Source organism: Hoplias malabaricus, chromosome 1 (assembly GCF_029633855.1).
Source record: "Hoplias malabaricus isolate fHopMal1 chromosome 1, fHopMal1.hap1, whole genome shotgun sequence".
Taxonomy (NCBI): domain Eukaryota; kingdom Metazoa; phylum Chordata; class Actinopteri; order Characiformes; family Erythrinidae; genus Hoplias; species Hoplias malabaricus.
This window is the reverse complement of record NC_089800.1, coordinates 87,049,556-87,060,543: the sequence shown is the minus strand read 5'-3', so window position 1 is coordinate 87,060,543 and position 10,988 is coordinate 87,049,556. Positions and strand designations below refer to the sequence as shown.

Genomic DNA, 10,988 nt, shown 5'->3' with positions numbered 1-10,988 from the left:
ACCGGAGCACCCGGAGAAACCCATGCAGACACAGGGAGAACACACCACACTCCTCGCAGACAGTCACCCGGAGGAAACCCACGCAGACACAGGGAGAACACACCACACTCCTCGCAGACAGTCACCCGGAGGAAACCCACGCAGACACAGGGAGAACACAACACACTCCTCGCAGACAGTCACCCGGAGGAAACACACGCAGACACAGGGAGAACACACCACACTCCTCGCAGACAGTCACCCGGAGGAAACCCACGCAGACACAGGGAAAACACAACACACTCCTCACAGACAGTCACCCGGAGGAAACCCACGCAGACACAGGGAGAACACACCACACTCCTCGCAGACAGTCACCCGGAGGAAACCCACGCAGACACAGGGAGAACACACCACACTCCTCGCAGACAGTCACCCGGAGGAAACCCACGCAGACACAGGGAGAACACAACACACTCCTCGCAGACAGTCACCCGGAGGAAACCCACGCAGACACAGGGAGAACACACCACACTCCTCGCAGACAGTCACCCGGAGGAAACCCACGCAGACACAGGGAGAACACACCACACTCCTCGCAGACAGTCACCCGGAGGAAACCCACGCAGACACAGGGAAAACACAACACACTCCTCGCAGACAGTCACCCGGAGGAAACCCACGCAGACACAGGGAGAACACACCACACTCCTCGCAGACAGTCACCCGGAGGAAACCCACGCAGACACAGGGAGAACACACCACACTCCTCGCAGACAGTCACCCGGAGGAAACCCACGCAGACACAGGGAGAACACAACACACTCCTCGCAGACAGTCACCCGGAGGAAACCCACGCAGACACAGGGAGAACACAACACACTCCTCGCAGACAGTCACCCGGAGGAAACCCACGCAGACACAGGGAGAACACACCACACTCCTTGCAGACAGTCACCCGGAGGAAACCCACGCAGACACAGGGAGAACACACCACACTCCTCGCAGACAGTCACCCGGAGGAAACCCACGCAGACACAGGGAGAACACACCACACTCCTCACAGTCAGTCACCCGGAGCGGGACTCAAACCCACAACCTCCAGGTCCTTGGAGCTGTGACAGAGACACTACCTGCTGCGCCACCGTGCCGCCCACTGGATATATTTATTATTTATTATTTGTAGGTGATGTAAATGTTAGAAGATTTAGTTTATTTTTAAAGCTTTACATTTGTGGTACACTAGTGCTGAACATTCGTGTTGCTCTCACACGGCTCCACGGGGGGGCTGTGAGGACTGCGAGGTGTTCTCCCTGTGTCTGTATGGGTTTCCTCCAGACGCTCCTGTTTCCTCCCACAGTGCATAACACCTTGGTAGGTTGATTGACTGTTCAAAAGTATCCACATGTGTGTATGTGAGTGACTGGGTGAGTGTGTGGTGCCCTGAGATGGACTGGTGTCCTGTCCAGTGTGTTTCTCCCTTGTCCCCAATGACCCCAGGTTGGCTCTTGACCCACGGTGACCCTGTTTAGGATGAAATGATTAGAGAAAATTAATGAATTATTCATCTGTGTCTCACTAAACTAGCAGCATGTTTTAATTTGTGTGTCCAAAAATGTGATCGATGATCAGCTAAAAGTTATTTACTTAGATCGAGTAAATGAAGCCTAGATTTACAGTGTACAGTCTCAGAAACTTTAGAAATATCCATTGGGTTTAAGAAGATTTCACTTCAAAGACGTCAACACATTTAATTTACACTTTCCCCCTTCTCTGTGTGTAGTAACAGCTCTCAGATCTATCTCAGGAATCTCTATGAATGTTTTCTGATCTTATTAGTTTTTGTTTTTTTGTTGATGTAAAGTTCAAACGAGATTTTCAGGAGTCGTACACTCCCCCCAGCCCCAAAAAGCATTCCTGGTGTGTGAGACAAAGGCAAAAGGAATGAGAAAGAGAGGCAGAAGAAAAGGAGAGAATAATGAGGAGTAAGGTTTTCATACATGATTCGAAACATGCACAGTTCCACTGTGGGACACCCCTCGAAACAATTACCTTTAGGGTGACAGAAGCAGAGTCGAAACTCTGGCTTTTGATCGCTTCTATCTCACTTCTTCTTGTCTTCTGCTCTGGTTGGAGCCCCTCTGAGTTTTCAGTCAGTTTTTGTTTCTCTTGATCAAGGTACGAGGAGAAAGCACCACATTACGTGCATTTTAATTGACTCCCTACATCCCACCCCTTTAATCTCTCAGACCTGGTTGTGATGATCTAGTGCTGCTATTAAAAGAGGAAAAAGAAAAAGCACAACACAAAGGAATCTCCACTGAAACAGTGCTGATACTGTGGATTTCGGCAGCTCTCACCTCCATAAAGAAACCCACTGTTTGTATGTTATCTTATGTATGTTTCTTTGACAAGAGTCAAATGCTGATGGTCAGATCATCTTCAAAGCAGCAGGTCTGTGGTGTGGAGTTTTTGTGTGCTGCGGTTAGTGCCTACAAAAAGTGGTCCGGGGGAGGACGACTGGTGAACCAGCGACACCGTGAGTGCCCAGTATGTGTCAGTATGGGCACCTGGCCCTTACACCTCAACTGTGATGCATTTTGACCCCTTTCTATCAGCAGCATTAACTCTTTCAGTATGGTACCGTAGCTCCTCTCTGGGATTGAATCAGCCTCCACTCCCTCGCACACCAGTGAGCCCTGTCCCCAGTTACCAGTTGTCATAACTTGGACCACCTTGTGAAGTACTCCACACTGGGAATTCTCCACAGGATGTGAGTTTTGGAGAAGCTCTGACCATCACAACTTGCCTCTTGTCAAAGTGACTGGGATCCTAAAGCTCACCCATTTCTCCTGCTTCCATCATCAACTTCTAGAAGTGACTTCCTGATATATCACACCCCACAGGTGCCATTTTAATGATATAATGTTATTCACTTTATCTGTAGGTGGTTTTAATCATGTGGCTGATTGGTGTGAAACCAAATATTAAGCGAAGAGTAAAGTTAGTTCTGCCCATTCACACCAGTGTGATGAGGACTGCTGCAAAGAGGCTGCAAAGTGCAACATGGGAAATTTTTTTTTGTTTAGTTTTTTTTCCCAGTGGCAAGACCCTTGAATGGTCAGGTCATGGGCTGTTTCTGGTGAAAATCACACTCATAAATGACATAAGTGGACTATAAAATAAGTCTAAGAAAATGTAGGATACTGACTTTATAAACTCTTCCTGTTGGATTCTGTTTCTCTCGTGAATAAAAATCAAAATCTTAAAGTATGTCCGATACTGTGCTGTGTGAAATTACGCACTGTATATTATATTGAAAATCTGCCTTCAGTCTGCTGTGATGTTTGTAAACATTAATCTTTTAACATGTCCCTGCTCCATCCTGTAAAATAAAGCAGAATGTAACTTCAGCCCCAAAAATACCACATTGGCAAGTTGTAGTTTTTGGAGAAATCTGAGGTAAAAAACTTACACTGGGCCTCAAAAGTCTGGAATTACTGCTTTCAGTAACATTTTAAACCTGCTTTTGTTGCTGATTATAAAATGTTTACAATGTGTTAAGAATCAGATGCTTTGGAGAAAGCTGTAAAACTAAGTAATGTTCATTAATGAATGCAGCAGGCTCCATAATAACTGAGGAAGCTGTAAAGCACAGAGGATTGATATGGTTTATTATTAAATTAATATCCAGAATGACTTGTTTTCAGAGAGCATTATATAACTCCCAAAGTTGGTAATGGAACAAATATCACTGAGCGAATGTCTGTTCATAGTAATTGTTTAATTAATAGTGATTGGTTTTCAGTAACGAGAAAATAGGAGAAAAGATGGCAACATAAAAATGTAACCACTTCTAAATAGGTAATTACACTTTATTTTTTTATTAAATATGTGTCACAACTTGACTGTATCCAAAATGTTTTGGTTTGTGATTAAGCCCTCGGTGTTAATTTTAAACCCTAATTTATTATATTTGCACTCTACACTTAATAATAACTATTATTAATATGAGCAGTGATTTCAAACATCTGAACAGCAGTAAAGCAGCTAAAGGCTTTGTTAAACTCCCAAATATCTGTCTGTTGTTAAATTAATGTATTTTGAGTGTTTTGTGTCAAATTATTTGGATTTATAATTTATATTCGCTGGACTGTATAAAGCTCACTGCACAGCGGTGTATTCAGTTTCTAAAAGCAATGATTGAATGCTTTTGATTTTCCATTGAATGTTGACAAGTTTAAATGTAATTGTTCTTTTTGGTTTTTTTTTCAGCAGACTGTTGTATTTTCTCAGATTTGCCTTAGAAAACTCTTGTGCCAAGGTAAAGATGTGAAATGGGCTCTTGTAAGGGTGATGTTCTTCATGAGTTTACATACAGTAGAGAAGAGCACAGCCTCGACACAAACAAATCTAAATACCTCTCGCATACGGTCCAGACCTGTGTGGTTTACAGCGTTTCAGCACATTTTGCAGTTTCTTTTTCACCTTCTTTTTGTAAAAGCGTGTAAATATGTAGTTATTTATAGCTATTTTGTGTGGGTTCTTCCAAATGTAGTCAGATCTGTGCTCTTGGTTATTAACTGAATGTTCAAAGTTGTGACCTCAGTGTTTGGGTTCTCAGATTGTGTTTTTTTTTCTTTTTAAGTTGTTGATTAAATGCTTTGAAGATTTTTTTTTTTTTTTTGGAATATAATAAAATGGTATAGTAAACAATGTGTTTGCCAAATACAATGTTGTTTTTCATTCAGAATGATTTGTTTGATTATGAAAGGCATTCAGAGGAGGGCAGCATATCAATATAACATTATCATAAATCACATCATAATAGACATTTCATAAAATAATATGGGTGTTATTTGGTTCTTCTACAATGAAGAAAATGTATATGTTTAAAACAGTGCTGCTATGTATTTAGATTTAGCACAATCCATACTATGCTTAATTTGGTCCACCATAAAATTAACCTAATCCCACCCTAATTTTATAATGTATATTCATGTGCATGTTTGAAAATAGTTCAAATTGTTTGTTTTTCCAAGAGAAAACAAGTAGAATTTTTGCAAAATTGAGGGCGGTTTCTATTTATTTATGTAATATTTGATAAAAAATAAAATACATAAAATATGCAACTTTTGCACCAAACATAGTATGTCTAATATGTTTTAAAACAATTGCTTAAATACAAAGTATTCCTTTGAAAATAACTCGTTTTTAGAGATTTTTTGGACCAGTGGTTCCCAGATTTAGCACGAAACATATATATTTTATTAAATTTTTGAAGTCTACTTTTAAAGTAACTTATTAACAACATAGAATGTAATTTTATAAAATTTATATTAAACTTCCTTCTTCTTTACTTCTATGATATTTGATCTTTTTAGTTTTTGGCACCACGTACATTATATTTTTACAAGAAGTGTATATACAAAACAAAACAGAGCTAAGATATGAGGAATTAATCCCACTGAGGAATCATCTTTATTTGCAGCTGAAATCAAAGCCAAACTTAGTAAGTATATTATTCTTCCAGGTGCTGATAAAATTGATTGCTACACCTTGTGGAAATGGCGTGTAACTCATTCAAGGAACAGTATTTCCCTCAGATTTACTCACCTTTAAGGAAAGCTCCAATAGATGATACTGTTGTTCTTTGCATCAATACACTGTGGGGTGCTTTCAGAAACATTTGCTACTGCTCCTGTCCTCCCCCTCCCTTCCTACTGCTCCTCTCCTACCCTGGAATGACGAATCAAAATGTGAACTAGCCTAGTAAACAAGGTAGCCAAACCGGACTGAGTGACATAATGCTATATTAGTGACAAATAAATGCAATCACTGTTAATAATAAAGGTGCTACCAAATGGTCTTTGAGTGATGTCATAAAATAACATTTTTTGGTTCCATGAAGAACCACTTTTGTTAATACGGTAGTTGTTCTATGGAACCCTTTGCAGCACTTCTTAAGAGTGTAGCTGAACACGGTTGCAGTGGTTCCAGTTATTTATCAATCTGTCAAAAACAAACTAAAACTAGAACCTTAAGTTCTGTTGTTTCTTATTAGAGTGAATTCTTCATTTTAAATGTGCATTAGAAAAGCTCCCAAAGAGTGAGAGTCATAAGTAAACACTGAATAAGAATGTGTAGTTAGTGCATGGACATGAAAATTACAAAAAATGTAATCACATGAGAAACTTTGTTTAAAATTCAGGCTACAGCATTTTCAGACAAAAACAGCTTTAGTAGCATACAGGCTAATTGCTAATTGCAGTTGTACATTTTTAAAGATAAAAAATGTAATAATTTGTCATTTCATTTTTAGGTCACTACAGGTTTCCTGTTTTCAGGTTAAATAATTGCAAGAGTATTTGCAGCACTCTCAGTGTCCAGGCATTTAGAAAAGGCTTTGTCCCTTTGCATAGCAACAAGCAGATGATTGGATGTCAGCTTATTAGTGTGTCGTCTTATGATAATTATTTACTTTTCACTAGTTTTTCATAATATAACATACTGCAATATATACTGAGCATCAAGAAAGTATTTTGATGTCATATCACTTGCCTTTTAGACCCAAATCCAGGTAACAATGACAAACTAAACCAATGTGGAAACCAGAAGAAAATTTATTGTGTTCATAATGGCACGAGAAGTACAGTGCATCACATTTAATGGATGTCAGCTAAGAGCCTCTATTGCTCCACCCCAACATTCTCTGGTCTGAGGCTGTCCTGATGTGCAGTTTTCTTCCGTCTGTAGCAGTCGGCAATGGCGAAAGTTGTTCACTTTGTGATTTTACAGGTATTTTAAGGTGCTTACCATATAAAAAAGAAACAGTATACAACAGCACTTCATATACCTCATCCTTGCAGGGAATTCCCCTCAGTTAGGACTCCACTGCTTTCCCAGCCACGCAGTGGAGAGTTTTGCTAAACGTTGTTGATAACTCTCCGTTTAGTTCTGCTCATGCCTGGCATGTTACATTCCTGAAGTCTTCTCCTCTCGTCCTTGCTTTCACTTCTTCATGATGGAAGAGATATCCAAGAACACACTCTGAAACACAAAAGAAAAATAAAGACCCAAATGAAACAGAAGACCAAAGAGGTTTATACTGCACAGCTAGTGTAAGTTTACACTAATTAAGTCTGAGGCAGTAAGTCTACGAATTATCTCAGCTTGCTCTTGTCTTTCTAGTTTGGGTGCAAAGTTACAACTTGGCATTTACAATATGGGAAGCAGGCCTCCATAATATCATGCATAACAGTGTCAATAAATCATGATAACCCTTACAAAAGGTCAGTCAGTGGAAAATGTTTCCACCCTGTTCTAGTCTGCTCTAGTCTAACAGTTGCTACTCTCAGAGAATTGAAATACAACAGCTGAGGACACAAGTTTCTAAATGAGCAGATCAGTAGACATGTGTCTTTTGGCTCTACTTGCCATTGACATCCTGCGTCCCCCTGGTGGAGGGTTCATAGGGAGGTCATTGAGGGAGCCAAGCTCAGACTCTGAGCTTCTCGTTGGGGTGCAAGACGGGCTTCCCGAAAAGCTGTCCGAGGGCATTCGGGCCATGAAACTGGCCTTTCTGGGGTTGGGGTAGTGTAACTCACTGTCTGTAGAGTCCAGGCCATCGTCCACTGAGTCCGGCACATGGCTGGGCCTGTGCAAGGCATTCCGCAAACAGGGTGGTATCTCCACATGGCTGGGCCTTTGAGTGAGAAGACCCTCGTGACTTTGTTGACATGAGATGGAAGGTCTGCTGTCCTCACATGAACCACTGCTGCTTTCGGGACGTTGCTCGTTGTCATCCTCCTCAGGAACGTGCGGCTCCATCGGCAGCCGGAAGCGCAGATCGTGGATCATCCCTTGACTGAGTATACGCGATTGCCTGGGCTGCTGGGTTATGCAAGACACAGGAAGGGTGGTGTCAGCTAAGCTGTTGTGCCTTTGTCCATCAGCACAGCGATTCAGACACGTGTTGGGTATGTTCAGTGGGGGAGGGTCTGTGTGCCCTGCTGGAATGTAAGTTTTCAACTGTGACAATTTGTGAGGTGAAGAATCTGCAACCACGCACAGTGACTGCACGGTGGATGCTGGTTTTGGTTTACAAATACTATCCTCCTCTGTGTAGTGCAGGCCAGATAAGGTCTGCTTGATTTTCCTCACCCCCAAGTGGGATATCTCCAAGAGGTTGAGGAATAGAGAGACCCCTGCAATGACAATCATGAAGACCATGAAGATGGTCTTTTCAGTGGGTCTAGAGACATAACAGTCCACGCTGTTTGGGCAAGGCACCCTCTCACACCTGTACAAAGGATCCAGTCCAATGCCGTATAAGATATACTGCCCCACTATGAAGCCCACCTCCAGCACTGATCTGGTAAGGATATGAATGATATATGTACGAAGTAAGGAGCCCCTCAGAGGAGCCTTCTTCATTTTCTTTTGCTCCTCTAGCTTCCTAAGTTCTCTCTCCAGCCGCTTATGCTCCTCCATCAAAGGCTCTGTCTCCCCCAGCTCCGCCTTCAGCTGTATTTTCCTCTGGTGTCTCTCCTTCTCAAGAGCCCTCAGTCGGTATAGGGCATGCCCCATGTAGACCAGCGAAGGAGAAGACACGAAGATGATCTGTAGCACCCAGAAGCGGATGAGGGATATTGGGAATGCCTTGTCGTAGCAGACGGTCTTGCAGCCTGGCTGCTCTGTATTGCAAACAAACTGGTCCTGCTCGTCCACCCATACATCCTCAGCTGCCACACCAAGGACCAGCATCCGGAAGATGAAGAGGATGGTCAGCCAAATCTTACCCACGATGGTGGAGTGAATGTGGACCTCCTCCAGAATGCTGCCCAGCAGGTTCCAGTCGCCCATTTTTCACTGCCACATGTCCGTGCTATGTTGAAACAAAGTACAGTGTCAAGAGGTGTTGATGGTTTATCATGAGTAAGCAGGCTACTATTGTTCTCTACCTTTAAAAAATAGTACACATTTATTCTCAGTTAAAAAAAATGTACTAAACCGTCACTGGGGAGGTACCCTTCAAGTCAGCCGGCCGGTTAACCTTAGTGTACCTTTAGCTAGAAAACAAAATGGTCCAAATACGTCCCCGTTTCTCTTCGGAAAATCTTACTTAATGGACAGTTGGAGCTTAAGGCCATGACTGTATGTTTAAGAGTGTGTTCAAAGGTACGACAATGGCCTTAAGATATGTTGCCCCGGTTTTGGACTGCACCAAATCTGCTGACAAATGTTGGCAAGTTCTTCCCAAAAATATTACGAATATCTTCCTTCACTATTCATGTTCTGAAGATTTTATGATGCAGAACCAACTCCTCTACAGCAAAATTAGGTACCGAGGATGCCTATCACAAAGCAGGATTTTTTTATACAACCATCTGACTTAAGCCCAAAGTCAAACCCATTCTCGATTCAGGAACCTTCCTACTGGATAATCCTTCCTTTCATGTAGCATCCCCAGGAAGCTGAAAACATAATGAATTCAATACTCTACATCAAAACAAACAGCATTACAACTTACATATCAGCGGGAAATGCTCTTTGCTTTCCTTTGAAGAAAGATGTGCATGTTTTCCGCAAAGAGTAAATTCATTTCTTCATTTTACAGCCATGGATTCGTGGTAAATATCCCGGTATAAAACACAGCTTCTCTCTGCTCATAATGTTGGCTACAGTGAATGTTCCCCACAGTTGTTGCATGTAGAGTTCACAGGATGTGGGAATTGATCAGAAACTGCCTGGACAATGCCCCATGGCGCATCTTATCAAGCAGTTGCTGAATAGAACAACTAACCACCCCCACTGCCACCACAACTATCACCACCACCACCACCACCACACACATCCATATGAAGTCAGGCTGGGATGCCAACCGACCGAGTGCCCCTTTCACCATCATTACAGAACCATGAAATCATGTGTAGTGTTTTACCTATAGCTGTGAAACTGGGGTCTTGTCTCTAACATGGTTATGCTTTAAATTTAGAACATAAAAACATAGTATCAAACTTATGTAAGTGCACATACTCATCATATTTGATTAATGTAAAATCTATAAAGCCAGACTAGCTGGTCAATGAGTCATGTCCGATTTCATACCTAACTCAATTGTGCATTCTCAGTCTTTCTGTCAGATAGGGATATCTCTCCTCTCCCTTCCAAAACAATGATCTCTCACTCCCAGCCATAAGTTGAGGTAAAATGCACAGGGCCCAGAGCCATGATCTGCCTTTATTTCATCACTTTCCCTCCTTGCTTTCCTTGTTTGTGCGGGGGCCTTACCATCTTGTTTACATTTGTGGCCTGTCAATGTCAAATGAAAGACTTTGCACCAGATTGCATCAGGCCATCTAAACCCAATCCATCAATGCCATAAAGATTTGTGTAATGTGACGGGGTTTTTGAAGCAAAAGCTTGCGAGGACGTCCTCCGGTCGCATCCAAGTATCTGCAATAGTTTTGTATATACAAACAGATTCCAAGTTTTGATGTGTTTAAAGGGCAGAAGGGCAGGAAAAGGCCCCCATCAGATCAGCACATGCACGTGAAGCGTGTTATCCTGATGTGTCCCGCGTTGGGCCTCTGCTCACACTACTTGCTCATAAAATGACCAGCCATGCCTCGGGCTTTTAATTAGCTTTCCATCACCCTCTGACAGAGTCAATGGTGGATTGATTTGATTTTCCCTTGCAGAAGCTTGAATAGCAAATGCCAGAAGTCACATCGGGGACGCTGCGTTACATAACGGGTTCATACCGTACCTAGTGATCTGTAGAGAACTATCTGCCTGTGTTCTACAGCTGTTCACTGGATCTAATTGCTTTGATTGAGAGCAAAATAAGCTGTGAGGGCTTCTTTATTCTGCACTACATGGCAGGACGTTTTCCTCTGAAATGAATGGGATTACTTGGATGTTTGGCCACGCTTTGCAGAAGCAGCTTCTTCACTTCTGGGACGTCTTTACACTACATGTTGGAAGCCAGCCCAGTGCTAGCTAGC

General features: G+C 42.3%; 1 protein-coding gene across 1 annotated transcript; it reads right to left on the bottom strand.

Moving 5' to 3' along the window:
- Positions 1-7,371: 7,371 nt before the first annotated feature.
- Positions 7,372-8,844, bottom strand: gja10a (gap junction protein alpha 10 a). The gene has a single exon (XM_066685690.1). It carries the CDS (start codon positions 8,842-8,844, stop codon positions 7,372-7,374), a length of 1,473 nt encoding a protein of 490 aa, XP_066541787.1.
- Between the last annotated feature and the right edge of the window lie 2,144 nt (positions 8,845-10,988).